General features: G+C 44.0%; 1 protein-coding gene across 2 annotated transcripts in view; it reads left to right on the top strand.

The window, feature by feature from the left end:
* Positions 1 to 13,166: 13,166 nt before the first annotated feature.
* Positions 13,167 to 18,823, top strand: part of TRARG1 (trafficking regulator of GLUT4 (SLC2A4) 1) — a 42,903-nt gene continuing 37,246 nt past the window's right edge. For both annotated transcript variants that reach the window (XR_015879232.1, XM_088477806.1), the window contains exon 1: positions 13,167 to 13,823. Coding sequence is in view for 1 of the 2 variants with exons in the window: in XM_088477806.1 (XP_088333932.1) it covers positions 13,422 to 13,823 (402 nt within the window). In the remaining variant the exon portion in view is untranslated. The remainder of the gene's footprint in view (positions 13,824 to 18,823) is intronic.

Genomic DNA, 18,823 nt, shown 5'->3' with positions numbered 1-18,823 from the left:
GTCCGGTGGGAAAACCCGAGCCAGTCTTGGATCCGACTCGGATCTGCAAAAATCGGGTGGGTTCCATTCTCTGAGAACTGAACCCGCTCATCTCTAATCAGAATCTGAGAGGTATATGGAAATATTCAGATCTAAGAGCTAGAAAGCTAAATCCGGATCTGAGAACCAGAACAATAACTTCAGATCTGGGAACCAGAAGGATGAATCAGGACCAGACAGCTAAACAGACAAATTCAGATATGAAAGCCATAGAGACATGTCCAAATCTGAGAGTTATAGGGTTAAAAGTGTATCTGAGATACAGGGCGGGATGATCTAAGCATTGCATCTGCGGTGTGGTACATCCACCTCTCTTCGGGGAGTTGGGTACGAAATACAGGCAGTCAGTATGCCTGCTTAAAATGCAGACAGCGGCATCCTCATGCTCAGTATCCCGACAAGGGTCGGGTAAGTATACTGGCTCTGGCATGTTCCACCTGAGCAGCCGCATGAGGGTGCCACCTACAGAGGGCGCGCCGATTTTCTCCCGGCATTTTGTCTGGCTGGCCCGGCCCTGGCTGTCACTGTCATGCCGGGCTCACAGCTAGCACGGACGGCCGGACGGCCGGCCAGCCAGCCACTGGACCAGACGACGAGTGACCGGATGAGTGGGGCTCCCTCAGCATCATCAGCAACCCTGAAGCTGAGCAGCACTGGGCGGTCGTGGAGGCCTGGACAAGGCGACGAGGGCAGCCATGCGGAGGAGAGACGGTAAATGAATGCATCACCAAGGCTGGCTGCTGGCACTGGCAGGGCAGGCTGTGTGTGTGACTATGTGCCAGCGTGCTGCACCACACCACATACAGCCTGCCTGTCAGTGCCAGCAGCCAGCCCATGAGTTAAAAAACGGTGCCAGAGTCTGAATGGATGCTGCGCGCATGCGCGTGGCATCCATTCAGTGATGGGAGATGGCTGGGGGAAGCCCAGCTAGTGAGGCTTCCCCCAGCCTGATGTTATTTGGAGGTGTACCATGCATGCACGCCTCCCCAAATTACGGCACATAGGGAGCGTGGGCTATGGTAATTAGGCCATGCCCCCATTTTCGCTTCGCCGTGCGCGATGTAAGGGCGCCCTTTAAGGTACCGGCACAGGGTGCTCCAACCCCTGAAGCCGGCACTGCTCCCCACCTCGCACCCTAACGCTCCCCATTAGTGCCTAAACCTCTTCCTACCCCCTTAGTGCCTAATCCTAACCTCCCCAGTGGTGCCTAACCCTAACCCTCCCCAAAGTCTAAACCGAACCCTCTCCCTGTGGCTAATAGTTAAGACATCCCGGAGTGCCTTCGATTGGGATGGCGGCTGTCGAAACTCCGGCAGCGGGATCTAGACTGGAGTCAGGATTTCAACACCTATCTTTAGTCCCGGGTCGGGCTTCCAACGCTGGAATTTCAATAGCCGGCATCCTGTCCGCCGGCATACTAACTACATCCTCTCTTCAGGAACATACCTCGGTTGATCACTGCGGTATGTACCTAGAAGTGCAATTACCTTGACAGAACTATCCTTTGTGATGCCCCCGGACAGAGGGACTTCCGGATTTAAAACTTAGAAGTCCCTCTGGCGTCCTTCTGTGCATGTGCAGAAGGCCGCCGGCCGCCAGGCGGGGGTGATGGGAGGGATCTGATCAGATACCTCTCAGGGTAAGCATCTTGGTAAGAAGCCCATAGGCTTCTATTGGGTAATGCCACCTTCAGGTGGCATTACCCACCGGACAAAGCATTCTGGTGCTTTATATACATATGGAAAATGCAGTAAAACCCCGTTTCCAGGGTTTAAACCGCATTTTCAGCTTTAGTACATCCTGGCCACAGAGAGAGAAATCAGGATCTGAGAGGCAGAGAAATAAAATCCGGACTTGAGAGTTAGAGATAAATTCTAATGTTAGAGCCAGAGAGATAAACCTGAGACAGAGAGGTGAGTCTGGATACCATTGATTTATCACACTTTCCCTATAAAACTCATCTGTTACTACAACAATAAAATATTTCTCTTGGCTATCAATCATTGTCACATTATTCTGCTTGTGTAAAACACAAAAACAAATGAATCCTGAAATACCTCCTCAGAGTTGCTGCCCATTTACAAAGATTTCTACATCCAGATCATATAATCCAAAATAGAAAACATATGGTGCAAAGAGGTATATTTACTAAAGTGAGAGTTTTTAGAAGTGAAGATGTTGCCCATAGCAACCAATCAGATTCTATTTAACATTTAACTAGTACCTTCTAAAAGATAATAGCTAGAATTTGATTGGTTGCTATGGGCAACATCTCCACTTCTAAAATCCCTCACTTTAGTAAATTTACCTCAAAGACTCTACTTCAAATGCAATAGTGGCTATTTCTTAGGGGATCGGTATGAATGACCGCCGGATGAGAGCCCGGCGGTAGAAATCCTGATGGCGGCATGCCGAACAGCGGAGATCCCGACGAGGTGAGTAAACTACCTAACCCTCCCCTCTCCCCCCCCTAACCCTAACCCTCCTTGAGGGGTGCCTAACCCTAACCTCCCCCTTAGTGCCTATCCCTAACCCTCCCGGGGGGGTGCCTAACCCTAAATCCCCCCGGGGGGCCCAAACCTAAAGCTGGCCACACACATGGTGATATTTTACCCGATCTGGCCGATTCCCACACATTTGAACGACAGATCGTGTAAAATATGGCCAAATTGAGAGTAAATCGTGAGTCCCCACACATGATCACGATGCGATGCGCGTCCCCGCTGGTCACACATCGCATCGTCAGATCTGCCGTGCAGTACGGCAGATCAGACAATCTAGGACACGATGCTCTGTGAAAGTCTGGATGCAGGAGCGATCGTTCGAAGATTGGACACCAAATTGTGTGCAGATCGTGTGCAGAGCTGCTGGGGAGAGTTTCAAGGGAAATCGTACACATCGGCTCACCTTGAGCACATCGCTGTGTGTGTGGCCACCTTAACCCTCCCCCCGCGGCTATGAGGACGCACGAACTGTACTTACCTCATTCAGTCCCGCGTCGTTCTAGATTCCAGCGTCGGGATTATAATAGGTGTCGGTATTTCGACTCCTATCAATAATCCCTAGCCGGCATTCTGCCGTCGGGATTGTTACCGGCGGCCGCAACATGACTGCATCCCATTTCTTAGACCTATAGAAACCTCTAGACACCAAACATATGGATTACTTTCAAAAACCTTTATTCTCCAGAGCTTCTAATATAACACATTGTTATGGAGCCATACTTGCCTACTTTTGAAAAAGCATTTCAGGGAGATTGTGAAAGCAGCACCTATGAGCGCGGGGTTACAGTGCATGTGTACAGCTACATTTGAGAGGTGTGTCATAGGCCTTATAACCAATGCAGGGAAACTATACTGATGATCCCATTTGAATGTATAGATCTCTGATGGGCAGAGCTGCTGGGGAGAGTTTCAAGGGAAATCGTACACATCGGCTCATCTGGAGCACATCGCTGTGTGTGTGGCCACCTTAACCCTCCCCCCCGCGGCTATGAGGACGCACGGACCGTACTTACCTCATTCAGTCCCGCGTCAATCAACTAGTTGGATGGTTGGACAGAAAATCTTTATGTGTGTATGCAGCCTTACATTCAAAAGTAAACAAGCCAGTTAATAAGTTCTATTTGTTGTTGAAAATACACTGATACATTACAGAAAATGCATGTAGCCATAGGGATCATTGTGCCTTATAACCAATGCAGGGAAACTATACTGACGATCTCATTTGAATGTATAGATCTCTGGTTTATTTTTACATATAACAGCTTCATAATGGAAGTAAGGTGCAATCAGGGAGATTGCTAGCCTCTTCAGGGAGACAGGGAGATTGCTACTATTTCAGGGAGTCTCCTTGACAATGAGGAAGAGTTGGAAAGTAAGTATTGAGCTGGTATTTTATTTGTCTGGTATTATTGAATCTGACCATCCAGTCACATATCAGTATGCCAGTATTCAGCGCCCCTGGTGCTCTGATTTATAGAACTCGTGGCTTTGCTGTCTTGCTCCTATGTACGCCAGCAAAGTTGCAGTGTACTGCATAAGAGGACATAAGCATAGAATTATTTATACTGTATATTGTTTGTTGTTAGTAGTGTTTTTATTTATATCGTTTTGTTTAATTATTGTAGCCTATTAGGGTTATCAGGGTTCTCACAGGACCAGTATTCTGTTGAATAGTTGATGTGCAAGTTACTATGAGACTACTGTAACCATTAATTGCAGGGTTATTTGTATTAACTCTCTCGCTGGCAGAGAATATAGCACATTGTTTCATTAACTCAATTCTGCCAGAGCCCTTAGTGTGTCTGATTCAGAGGTTGGATGAAAAAACCCATAGAGACTGTGATTCTGTAGCCACTGTGATTTGCACTTAGATACCCATCAGTGGCACCTCTGATCTGCTGCTTGTATACAAAGATGCACAATCCATCCTCTGAGCAACCCTACGATTGCTCAGAATGTCCTTCAGATATCAGTCGCTGGACCCTCTGCAACTGTGTACACAGACATAGGGCCTGATTCAGAGCCGCTCGTAAGCGGCCGCTCGTTCGTTCCGAGCGATGTTAGCCCAACTGCGCATGCGTACGGATCGTTATACGCATGCGCTAACCAGTCAGTGCAGCCGAAATTCATGTGCTCGCAAAATAGCGAATGCCTGCAATTTTGAGTGACAGAAAGAGGCGTATGTGGGTGGTAACAGGGGAAGGTGCTTGAAAATGGGGAGTGGAAATCAGAACGCAGGCGTGCTTAAAGGTCAAAACGGGCGTTTTATGGGTGTGCATAATTAAAACAGCAGCGTCATGGACCACGTCACGTTATTTTATAGTCAAAACTGCTCGCAAAATTGTGGTAGCAAACACCAACCCCAAGAATAGCGAGCAGTTCATACACTTGTCGATGTACTCGATTAATCTAATAAATAGCGGACATGACGTAGGATGCGAGCGGCCAGGGGGCGTATTTTTCAGAAAAACGAACGCAAGTTTTGTTCGCTCGTTCAGACATAGAGGCGTGAACAGACCGCAAACAGCGAACGGTTCATTTGAATAGCCACCCCTAGTTTTAGAACGAACGACCGCAAATAGCGAGTGGCTCTGAATGAGGGCCATAGTTTCAAGCTGAGACACTCCCCTGAAACAGTAGAGACACTCCTGCGTTTGGCTCGGCATACCCGTTTACTTCCCACAAACCAAATCCCCTCACTGTGACCGCCATCAGTAATCAAAGTTGGTGCATGCAAAGTGCAACTCTGGTGCATGCACAGTAAAAATAAAAACGCTCTCAACTCCGCAAACATCCACCTCAGGCCCTCAGTCACTGCCAGAGATTTCTCTGTGCTTCTCCATTAACTCAATCATTGCCTAAAACCTTAGTCTACTGCACCATTAACTCAATACAGAGCTGTTTTAAGGCTTCAGGGGAGGAAGGAGGAGGGAACGTAATAGGAACTTAAAGTGGCCCTGGAAAAGTTCTGAATGTGGTCTGATGTAGGTGGGATTAAATTAGTTGAAGGCTGGCCCAACAAAAAAGTGCACAGACTTTGCACAATATTATCCCTAACTACATTAGTGTTAGGAGAGGCCAAAGCAACACACTGGCCCTGATTCTGATTAATGCGCAAAAGTTCACGCAGCTGCATCTACTGATGGTCGCCCATGTGCAAGTGTCTGCACTCCTATCCTTATGTACAACCATGCGGCCAAATGTGCAAGGACTGAGACACCCACTTTTAGCGTCTGTACACGTTGTAATACCGAATGGTGTGTCCTTATACGCTACCATTGGTGAAATCATTGAAACTGGCACTGACCATGGCCTCCTATACTTGCAGCTGTGCATCTGTGAACGCAGCCTCTTGCATTGACACGCCTACAACACTCCCACAACACACCCACTGAATGGACCATTTTTGCATGTACTAGTAACACCTCCCAGTCATCGCACAGGAATGCCCAACACTTTTTCGGCACATTTCTGATACCGTCTGACCCGATCGCAACAGCAGATTTGTGCGTACACTCAAGATAATGCATTCACCATAGGTGGTTTTGTAAATTTTTGTGCATGTGCTGTTGCAAATAATGACTCAACTAAGTGAACATTGGCATTGCGTATGGATTGCATGCAACTCAGGTCTACAATGAAAATGACAGCCAGGCATATTAGGGACCTATATTTAAAACAGGGGGCATCCCTGAGATTTATATACAATACAGACAGCATCCAGAGATAGTTACAATACAGATTATATATTAATCAATGCCACGTGATACAGATGACATCCTAGTGACTGCTATTCATAATGTGCTGACCATGCAATACAGTGGGTGTCCTAGTGACTGCCATGCAGGGGTTAAAGTGGGCCGGAATTGGGCGGAACTATCTTCCATCAGTTCTATTTGGAGGCGGAACGAGGAGCACTTCACTCGGATGGCAGTGGACGCAGGAGCGGGGCTTAAGGTAAGTATTTTGTGTTTTCTTTTTTGTGTTTCTTTTGTGTAAGGGCCACTACTACTGAGGACACTATTAATGGGGGCACTACTACTGGGGGCATTACAACTAGGGGCACTACTAAAGAGGGCTATTACTACTGTGGGCACTACTACTGGTGGCATTACTACTGGGGACTTAACTAATGGGGGCACTACTACCAGAGCATTAGTACCGGGGGAACTACTAATGGGGGCATTGCTACTGGGGTCATTACCACTGGGGGTATTGCTAATGCCCCTATTCAATGCCCCCATTACTAATGGGGGAATTGAATAGGGAGCACTGCATAAGGGGAACCACTACTGGGGGAACTGCATAAGGGGCACTACCACTGGGGCACTACCATAAGGGGCACTACTAATGGGGGCATTGCATAAGGGGCACTACTGCTGCGAGCATTATATGTAAGGGGCACTATTGCTGTGGGCATTGTATAAGGGGCACTACTGCTGTGGGCATTATGTTTATTAGGGGCACTACTACTGTGGGTATTATAGTCTGTAGGGGTGCGTCGAGGACAGGGGGGGTTTCACCATGTCTCTAGGACTGTTGCCATGCCATACAAACAGCATCACACTGACCTCTATTACAATATATAAAATATCTCAATACCCACTATATAATACAGAGAGCATTCTAGTGACCACCATACAGTATAGATTGCATACTGCAGATATCATTGTCTTAATGTCCAAAATGAAATAGGATAACTAGTGCAGTGATGGTGTGGAAGACAAGTCAGATGCCAGGGATTTATGCTCATAAAGTGCTTAATGAAAGATAAATTGCAGCATGGAGAGGACCTAGTAGCAGGATCTTATTCCATAGAGTTTAGCTTTTGTTAATACTTGGTAGTAGAAATACATATAAGGCAAAGTAATGTCAAACATGTATCTCATTTTCTTAGTCAAGTAATTTGAGTATGTAGTGCTGCATTAAAACTGCAGATAGCAAATTAGTTATCCCAAGAAAGGCAATTATAATTTAGCTTTAAAATGGAGAAGCATCTATCCCGCTACTCCATGCTTCTTCCTCACTGTCTACCCCATCTATGGCCCGTATTCAATTTGAAGTGGCATTTTCGCCTCTGCCAGCGAAATCCCGTTTTCGCCTACATCGGCAGTTTGGAGGCGAAAACTTTTCGCGCGGGTGCCCGCTATATCCACGTGGGAACTATCAGTAGCCAGAGCCAGTCAGCGGCCGCTCTACAGTCAGCGCAACCGCTGATTGGCTGTCGGGACGTGCAAGCTCTGTGCAGTCCCGTCAGCTGGCATTCGGGAGGGATCTGTATGTGTGGCAACACACATACAGATCTGGGTACGTGGATCGTGACCTCGTTTTTTTGTTTGCCAAGTTCATGGATTTCTACGGAGACCAGTGCCAGGATATAGGTGAGTATGTTTTTTCTGTTTGCAAGGCCAGTCATTAAGGATATTCTACTGGACAAGGGGACAGAAACATCTGGTATAGGTAAGTATGTGTGAATGGGTAGGTGTGTGTAATAAAGTTATACTAATCACAGTGTGTGTGTTTTGTCTTTATTTAACTATTTTACAGTGAAGTTACAGGTCCCGCATGTCTGCTGGCACTTGTAGTTCCACAAGTGCAAAATGGCAGGCATACTGGCACTTGTAGTTCCACTGTAAAATACAATCGTTTTACATTATTAGCCCCCCCATTACCCCCATACCTGCCGCTCCAGGGGTATGGGGAAGAGCCCCAGACTTCAGCGTAAGCCTGTGGTGCTCGGGAGGGGGGGGCCCTTCTTTGGGGGGTCCCCGACTCCCCCGAGATCACCAGCTTGTGCTGACTGACTTGGGGTGCAAATGCTTTGGACCTGGAGCCCCAGTGATTGAGTCTCCGGGCTGTGGCATTGCACCCCAGTCGGTTGGGTTTGGTGCTGGTCTTAAATATAGGGGTATCCCCACATCTTTTTTTCGCCCTATATTTAAAACCAGGACTAGTCCCTGCAGCCTGGTGGTTTCTAAAATATGGTGGAACCCTACACATTTGTTCCCAGTATTTTTGGAAACCAGGACTGGCTGGCAAGCTTGGGGCTGGTTTGGCTTTTGGGGGGGGGACCCTATGTCATTTTTAAAAAAACTTTTAACCCATTTTTTTTACAGGTTAAACACAACGGGAATTTTCGGGAAATATTCCAGGGATCCCCCTAAAGATGTGTAGACATAGGGGATGACAAAGGGTACCCCCATTTTTATCTCCTGAAGGAAGTTAGGGTTTCTAATAGCCGTGGCTGGTGCATAAATGCGGCTTTGAATAAGGTGATGCAGAAGAGCATTTAGAAGTTCTTTTAGGGAAAAATAACTATGCCCAGCAAATTTGAGGTACTTGAAAATGGGGTTCAGCATATTTTAAAGTTGCTAAAGTGAGTTGAAAAAAATCGTGAAAAACCCACCTGTTGCAAGCAGGTGCATGAAAAAAACACCTGGGGCATACTTGGGAACCCCCCCAGAGTCAAGTTCGATAGTTAACTTTGTCCCCCCATTTTTTTTTTTTTGCCCCCCAAATTCAAAGTGATTTTTTGGGGTGTCCTTAAGTGTTTTTTAATTTTTTTTACACAGATTACCTTTGGGGGACTGTCTGAAGGCTGCACGGGGCTTCCCGCAATGTTGCACCCCTAAATCCCAATTTTGCACTTTTTTCCGCCTGCTATTCATAGGCGATACTTTTTCGCCTATTACATTGCATTGACTTTCCACCTAGGTGGAAAGTTTTCCAAATTGAGTACGGGGTAAAAGCCAAACAGGCGAAAATTATGTCATCGGCGAAAAGTTTTTGCCGAAAACAGGCGAAAACTGACTTTTCGCCTCAAATTGAATACGGCCCTAAGTCACCCCTGTCTGCCTGCCCCTCTCCTTTAGAAAGTAAGCTCTCATGAGCAGGACCCTCTTCCCTCATGTGCTTCTCCTTCCTTCACTCATAAGATCGTCTACTCCAAACTCCCCACAAGGGCACCTAACGCTTGCTGACGCCCTTATTGAGTGTTATGATCGCAATCGCATTGCAGCAATGTTTATAAACTATATCCTTGTTCTGCATTGTTTTGTACTGTTAGTCGCTATTTTCTTGTTTGCTCATTTGTTTATGTACTTCGTAAGGCACTGCGGAACTCTTGTGGCGCCATATAAATAAAGTATATCAATAATAATATCTAAAACATATTTATTGATGTACTCCTGAATCTTTCAACCAATCAGATTCTACTTCTCATTTATCGAGGACCTTCTAGAATATAATACCTGGAATCTGATTGATTGCTATGGGAAACATCACTTCTTAAATAGAACTCCCATATTAGTAAATTTACCCCTAATAGTGTAATATAATTTTCTGGGGAAAATGTAGTAATATTTAGTGTGGCATCTATTATCAGGGCTGTAGACAGCCGGCCTGCGCCCCATTACTATTGGGGGCGTGGCCTAATTGCGGTCGACAATATATGTCTCTCAGAGCTTCTACCAGCATATTGTAGATTAAATATCCACTTCATATAGCTGGTATTACTTATACCCCTTTTACACCAGAGCTAAAACCCAGGTTATTGCAGGGTTAACCCGGGTAGCTCCTTGGTGTAAAAGGGGACAGGGTTGGAGTCCTGGGTGGAGTGATCTGGCAATCCAACCCAGGTGACTTGCAGGATCTAACACGGGAATGACCTGTAAAACCCTGCAACAACACCCGCTAGCTCCCCATGTCTTCTCTGGTAGGATTTTCCATATCTATGAACCAACTCACAGCACCATCTGTGCACTATTTCCAATTATCCAGTTTATTTCTAAACTGGTAATTCCTACTGGATAAATTTATCCTATTGGAATTTCTGTGCACAAATTTATGCACCTAGCAATACCCCTGTCCTATCTGTGTCTCCCCTGTGACCCAAGACTATCCCTATTGAATATCCCAATTACTGGATACTTTCATGTTTTTATGTCTACATGTTTTTATTCATGTTTTTATTCCAATGAATAAATGTATTTTTTGTTTCATGTAATATCTCAAACCTCCTATTTCACTGATCACCCCAATGGTTAAAACTGGAGTAGCGCCCAGAGTAGGTAATACACTTTTCAAATCAGTCCTTGTTTTCTTACTAGGGAAAAACTTCTTACCTACCAGGCTTGCTTACACTCAGGAGCGCCCCAGGTTCACACACACACTCATTAGGCAAAGAATTCTGCCTATTCTTTCTGAATGGCAGGGAAGCATCTTTTGCGTGCATCCCAACAAGTGCATACATCTCCTGCCATGGCACTAAGACACTAAGGTCTGTCTTTTATTGAGGCACTAAGCTCTACCTTCCACTGGGTACTATGCCCCTTCCTCCCTTGGTGAGTTATAATTATTTTTAAAATATTGTGGGCCTATTATCATGGTGAGCCTGGAGCTGCAGCTCCACCCACCCCATTGTTAATCTTGCCCTGAGTGATTAATAAAAAAAACTTCAGGCACATTCATGATGCCATTGACTTATTTGGAAACTTCTCGGTAAACTGTATGGCTAATATGCCCCTGACATAAAGGGCAGTGCAATAAAAATATGTTATCTAATTTGTCTGAATTTTTTTTACAGTGGTTTTCTACAGGTGGACAACAGGTTCCAGTGGGCTCTAGGTACCAGGGCATGCTGGCACTTGTAGTTTTCCAGCACTAAAGGCATGTGAGACATTACTGGGACCTGTAATTTTCACCTTTTCTAACTCCACACTCCACAATGAGCCCTATGGCTGTCAGCCCAGGGTTGCTGTTCCTGCGGGGGAGGGGAAGGGTTTTTTGTGACACTGATTTTCTAATGCTAAACAGTTTCTATTGATGTTTGTGGTTAACCATTTATTTGTTTGTGACTGCCATTTAGCAGCAGACGTTGCTAGTAAGCAAGGATTTAATTTCCCCCTATTACATTGTGACATGAAATGACAGATATAAAGAATAAAATAACTTACTTCACATTGGACAACAATTGAAGAACAAAAATACTATTTTCACAATGGGCTGCAACAGATCAATACCAAAGAAAGGGCTGCGGGGCATATTTATGAACTATTTTTGTTTCCCCACAATTACTATATAACCAATATATTTCAATCCATAGCCACACATAAACCCTACTCCCGTTTGTTCTCCACATGCCCTTTTCTCATTTGCTCATGCCCAACATGTGCCATACATGCCCTCTTCTCATTTGCTTGTACCCCACATGCCCCCTCCTCACCTTCTTATGTTACAGATGCTACATTCCCATTTGCTTGTGCCCCACATGCCCCCTCCTCACATGCTTGTGCCACACATGCAGTCTTCTTATTTGTATGTGCACCACAAACCCCCTCCCTACTTGCTTGTGCTATATATGCCCTTCATCACCTGCTTGTGCCCCACATACCGCATGGTCACCTGCTTGTGCCCCACATGCTGCATGGTTACCTGCTTGTGCCCCACATGCCTTCTTCTCATTTGCTTATGCCCCACATGCCCCCATCAGCTGCCGGTGCCACACATGACATCTTATTTACATGTGTCTCACATACTCCCTCAACTGCTTGTGTCATGCATGCCCTCTTCTCATTTGCATGTGCTCCAAATGCCACCTCATCTACTTGTGCCACATATGCTGACATTTCATTTGCCTGTTGCCACACATGCCCCTTCCTCACTTGCTTGTGCCCCACATGCTGTCTTTTCATTTCTTGTGCCCCACATGCCGGGACCTCACCTGCTTGTGCCACACATGTAATCTTCTTATTTTATGTGCCCATATGCTCCTCTATCACCTTTTTGTACCATGTATGTCTTCTTCTCATTTGTGTGTGCCCCACATTGTGGGACCATACCTGCTTGTGCCACACATGCCATTTTCTAATTTGTTTTTGCCCCACATGCCTCTCATCACTTGCTTGTGCCACACATACCTTCGTCTCATTTGCTTGTGCCCCACATGCTGGAACCTCACCTGCTTGTGTCACACATGCCCTCTTTTCATTTGCTTGTGCCCCACATGCCCATTATCAACTGCTTGTGCCACACATGCCCTCTTCTCATTTTATGAGCCCATATGCTCCCTTATCACCTCCTTTTGTGGATGTCCTCTTCTCATTTGCTTGTGTGCCACATGCCATCCTTCTATCCTGCAATCTATATATCATATGACTGAAGTAGTGACATGACATGGTGATATCATGGCGACATCAGAACATCCTTAATGCAAAGGGCATCTAAGCACCACACACACACACACATACACACACACACACACACTAGGGTTAATTGTTATTTATAGCCAATTAACCTACCAGTATATTTTTTATATCTCAGGAGAGAGAAAAAAACAGCACAATAAATTCATGCATAGGAGAGTGTAATGAATATTTGCATAAAGACACAGAGAGAAGCATAATAAAAAGCCTGTGCAATGCATGGATGTAGGGGAGATCTCAGGAGCTGAGGAATTCCACTGTTAACACCCAGGAGAATCCTGTGATGCTGCTCAGTGTGAAAACTGCAAGAATCTGATTGTGACATCAGCCCAGCATCTCAGTTGGTTCGTCCTGAGAGGACGATTCCACTTGAGAAGCCTTTAGCAGAGGCTGGGGCAGGGCAGCAGCAGTCTGCAGCAAATCTACCAAAGAGCTAGAGCTTCGCACAGGATCCTTACACCACCCAACTCTCCATCCAGCTCTCGTCTGCCTCACTAACATCTCCTCTGTTTTCTTTTTTTACAAGCAAGAAAAGAAAAAGATTTAATACTTTGCAAGCGCTTCTGTTGTCATTGCCTCCATGGCATTTTAGCAGCCCTGAGACAGAAGTTTACCACCTTTTTTTTATTATTTTTAATACTGCAATAGGCAGTCTTTTGGAGACACTATCACTGTCATGGCCATTAACACAGATGCCCAGTATGAGAAGGCACTGGGGGGATCAGGTAACCCTTTACCTGCAGATGCTCATGAGACTGAGAAACTCCTCACTTCTGGCTCTGAAGCAAAAGAAGAGAATGGGATGAAGAAGTCTTTCTCAGTGACCATGTCCAGTGAGAAGTCCATAGGGGACTTGGACCAGAATGGCCACAGCATGCCCTACAAGTCAGTGTCGGCAGGACAGCTGGAGTCTGCCCCCCTCTCACCCTCCCGGGCCAGCCTTGCCAGGGCTTCCTCTACAGCTACTACCACCGCCCAGGAGCAGGGCAGGCCCACTGATTATCTGGTCCTGGCCATTTTCTCCTGCTTCTGCCCAGTCTGGCCAGTCAACATAGTGGCATTGGTCTTCTCCATCATGGTGAGTAGTGTCCGACATGGGAATTGCTACTGTTCTCACATTGTGGCAGTTATGCTGATCTCTCAGATAATTCATTGTGTGATACAATGTTTCCAAATGTAAACATTATAATTGGCAGAAAAGTAGCATCGTACTGCAAACTAATGCCACACCTAGCAGGGCAAAATGTTAAATGATTGCATTGCTCATAGAACGTAATAAAGACTGCCTAAACCTCTGTATACATGTGATATAGATAGATAGATAGATAGATAGATAGATAGATAGATAGATAGATAGATAGATAGATAGACTATGTAAATGTAGTATGTGATTTAATATATGTTGTTAATCTGTTGACATTCTCACTCTCTCTCGCAATTTATAGTCGTGCTTTCCTGGTAAAGGTTGGGTTTGGCAGTATGTTCCCTTTGCTTTGCTTCGGAGCATGTGCTGTTTACTGGACCATATTACAAATTCTATCTGTTAATGGGATATGGCAAGATGCAGGCTCCTCCCTGTTGGCTTCCCGCATCCAATATAATTTTGACCATCTCAGCAGTTGAATATTGAACCTGTCCTATTAATCAGCCTGAGAAGCAGGGAGGGAGAGGCTTTGACAAGCATGGAGAGAGATTTATGTGCCATTGTTAGCAGGTTTTCACCATTTAACCCACACTCTTGTCACATGTGCAAGAACTTCCCTATTGTTTAGTGAGATGTGTCAGCATTACAGAGCCACAAGATAATATTATATAGCTATCTGGTCATTTCAACTGTCTTTATCCCAGGAGTAGAGTGATGACTGTGTCAGGTGCTTGGAATACACCTTAGGGAATACAGGATACAGATACTGTAACAAAGATGTTGTGTATCACACTAATGACAAAAACGCAGACCCTTTGTAAAGGAATGCCCATAGAGAGATGCAGATAATGCTTGTGTGTCAGTATAATATAGTTGCACACGATAAGAACATATTTGTAATTTTGGAAAAATTGTTTAAAGACGAGAAAAATTATAATATTTAAGGTTTTTTGTTTTTTTTCTAGAAATCACATATAAATGATATATTACTGTATAACGTAATGCTGAGGTTATAAATTATTACTTTAATGTACAGATATAATGTTAGTTTATTGACTAGTCTTTTGTCTAGATATTGAAAGAGTCCCCTCTATTGTGAGGATGACAACAACCCCACTTATAAAGAAATGGCCTTTTATGTAATCTAGGGTTTGTAACATACATCAAGAGGTCACATGAATTTGACTGTTTAACCAGTATAGAGGTACAGTCTATAGCCTGCAGGGAAAGGGCCTGTAATGCCCTCATAAAACACTGCTATCGATTCTCAGATAGAAGTGGATCAATACACAGCTCTGGGATTTACATCAGCCCTGCAGCCTTGGTTGGGTTGCATTTTCACTTCCATTCATCTGTATTCCAGGTGTGTAAGAAGAAATATATATATATATATATATATATATATAAATATATATATATAGCATATATAGCACATCCATATACGTGTCCCAAACCCAAATCTCGAACGATCTATCACACATAGTGACAGCTGCTGCAGTATCTCCATTTCTCTCTCTCTCTCACACACACTCTTTCTCTCTATTACTCTCACACACTTTTTTATCTTTCACTCTCTTTCTCTCCCCGTTTCTCTCTATCCCTCCTTTTTCTCTCTCTCTATAGAGAGACAAGACGAGAGAGATGAGTTTGTTGGATAGATGACACTACTTACTACTACACTAACATACTGTAAGTCAGGAGCTATCCATGGTTCTACATGATATCATTTATTTTCCTATTGAATACTACTGTATTTTTATGATTGACTAGGCTAGACGCAGTTCACTGCACACACTTTCCAGTTGTCTCATATTCATTTTCTTGAGCATAAATCATTCTGAATTAATCAAGATAAAAACACAGCACTTTCTGAGTGCACCGTCACACTAGTCTGCACAGGCTCTGCTAACTGCACAAACTGGGTGCACATTACAAGGAGCTGCATTTGTTTATGCTCCTGCTTGGCATCCGCCCATGATTCCCAGCATAAAGGTGCCATATGTGCCGGTAATTATAAATAATATAAATATCTTTACTACAGAGTATCCTGCAAGGAACAAAACTGGCTGCATATATATTAGTGAGCAGCGTATTCCCAAAAAACCTGCATCAGGGGATCCGTTTACTGATCATTTTATATTCTGTGATGTTGTTTGTTACATTGGCATACTTCCAGATTGTTATTCAGGAGCTTTATGTCACTAGTGGTATATAACTGAGTATGTGTTACTGGGGCTAGAATCAGTAAAATGAGAGCAGAATTCTGGAGTATAAAGATGATCAAATGTCAATACAGGATCCTTGAAATCACAACATAATTTGCAGCATATAGCAAATGTAGTACATACAGCCATGGCCAAAAGTTGTGAGTAGGTCACAAGTATTGGTTTTCACAAAGTTTGTTGCTTCAGTGTTTTTAGACCTTTTTGTCAGATTTTACCATGGTATACTGAAGTAAATTACAAGCATTTCATAAGTGTCATAGGCTTTTATTGGCAATTACATTAAGTTTATGCAAAGAGTCAGTATTTGCAGTGTTGACCCTTCTTTTTTTTGAGACCTCTGTAATTCGCCTTGGCATGCTGTCAATCAACTTCTGGGCCACATACTAACTGACGGCCGCCCATTCTTGCCTAATCAATGCTTGGAGTTTGTCAGAATTTGTGGGTTTGACCACATGTTCTCAATGGGATTAAGGTCTTGGGAGTTTCCTGGACTTGGACCCAAAATTTTGATGTATTGTTCACCGAGCCACTTAGTTATCACTTTTGCCTTATAACAAGGTGCTCCATCATGCTGGAAAAGGCATTGTTCGTCACCAAACTGTTCTTGGATGGTTGGGAGAAGTTGCTCTTGGAGGATGTTTTGGTACCATTCTTTATTCATAGCTGTGTTCTTAGGCAAAATTGTGAGTGAGGCCACTCCCTTGGCTGAGAAGCAACCCCACACATGAATGGTCTCAGGATGCTTTACTGTTGCATTGACACATAAGGCAAAAGTGATAACTAAGTGGCTTGGGGAACAAAACATCAAAATTTTGGGTCCATGGCCAGGAAACTCCCTAGACCTTAATCCCATTGACAACTTCTGTTCAATCCTCAAGACGCGGGTGGACAAACAAAAACCCACAAATTCTGACAAACTCCAAGCATTGATTAGGCAAGATTGGGCGACCATCAGTCAGTGTGTGGCCCAGAAGTTGATTGACAGCATGCCTTGGCGAATTGCAGAGGTCTTGAAAAAGAAGGGTCAACACTGCAAATATTGACTCTTTGCATAAACTTAATGTAACTGTCAATAAAAGCCTTTGACACTTATGAACTGCTTGTAAATACTTGTATTTTACGTCAGTATAACATCTGACAAAAAGGTCTAAAAACACTGAAGCAGAAAACTTTGAGAAAACCAATACTTGTGTCATTCTCAAAACTTTTGTCCATGGCTGTACATATGCATTCACCAATAACTCCAATAAATAATTACTAGACCGAAGTGGCTATTATCATTCACATTTATGTGTACAACAGTTAATAAGAGCCTATCAGAATTTAAGCTATTTGAGAAAGGTTTTTAATGATGGGGCAGGTATTTTCCTATGTAAGTCAATAACAGCATTGACTGGCAAAATAGGCAGCCTACTACCCAAGCCTAAACTTACTGATAGGACAATAACATGCATGGAAATAGCTAACAATATTAAATATCACACATATGTAAAGGTATGGTAACATTCTTATTGTGAATATCACAAAATATATATTTAATTAATTTTATGTTATTGAATCCACTTCTATTTTTACTTTTTGACCCTGTGGTTGGCTGCTGTAAACATCTTGATTTTAAGTTAATGCTGAATTTGCAAACTGTTTGTTTTTTTCATGAACTTGTAAGCTCCATACATACGGAGCGTTCAGACAATGATCAGATATCGTTGTCTGATCATCCTTCATGTGCTGGATATTCGATGTCGAACATCCAGCACATGCACCAACTCCCAAACTACTATAATGACCCGCGATCAACGATCGCGGGTCCCTATCGTAACCAGGCTAACCTGGTCGATATCGACCAGGTTGGCCTGCATGCACGGCACGGTGATGGTCAACATTGATATCGACCATCCGTGCCCGCGCATCGACCATCGTTTGGTGGTTGGAAGGGCCCAAAACCAGGACGATATGATCGATAACGATATATCAATATCGTTATCGTTTATATCGACCAGCTAAATCTGACCGTGTGTATGCACCATTAGACTATCCAATAAAAAGAGCTTAGCAAATGCCATCAACTTCCCACTATGCACTTTCTGCAATCACCACAACCACCATATCACTAGTTAGTGTCTTCTAACGTAATCTATAATATGCATCATGCAATACTAATATATAAGGTTGCATACACAAATAGTGTTATAGAAATTCCAAGCATCCATTAACTTTCTGAAACAGTCTATTCCCTCATTCTCAGATTCTGCTCTTTGCAGCACAGAATTCTCATTTATGCATTTTGGGCTCAATGTAAGGTGCATTACTGTGGCTGGCTTGCATCCAGCAAGGGACTCCTGAATCTACACGACTACTGTACCTACATCAGAAGGTATAACACTTTACCCAACCCCCCTCAACACACAGATGGTGTCAGACAATAGCTTTTTTTTGCTGATTTATATAGTCTAGTGCTATTTATAAAAGATGCTATACTGTTGAAATGAATGGGTTTTGCCTAGGGGGTATCACATGGGCAGGTTTTATACATTAACAGCTGTGGGGCCAGCAGCAAATAAAAAGTGCTTCCTAGAAATCTGTTATTTCTCCTACTAATGTCATAGGAGTGATTAAACAACTGCTGGTAAACTGTTAGGATTCTATGGAGGATCTTCCGGTAACTTTATTCCTGCCAGCAAGAAAAAAACTCTGAAATCTTTAAGAATT

This window comes from Taudactylus pleione, unplaced genomic scaffold, assembly GCF_031769625.1.
Source record: "Taudactylus pleione unplaced genomic scaffold, aTauple2 ptg000203l, whole genome shotgun sequence".
Classification (NCBI taxonomy): Eukaryota; Metazoa; Chordata; class Amphibia; order Anura; family Myobatrachidae; genus Taudactylus; species Taudactylus pleione.
Note: the sequence above shows the minus strand (reverse complement) of the source record. Positions and strands in the feature narration are given on the sequence as shown.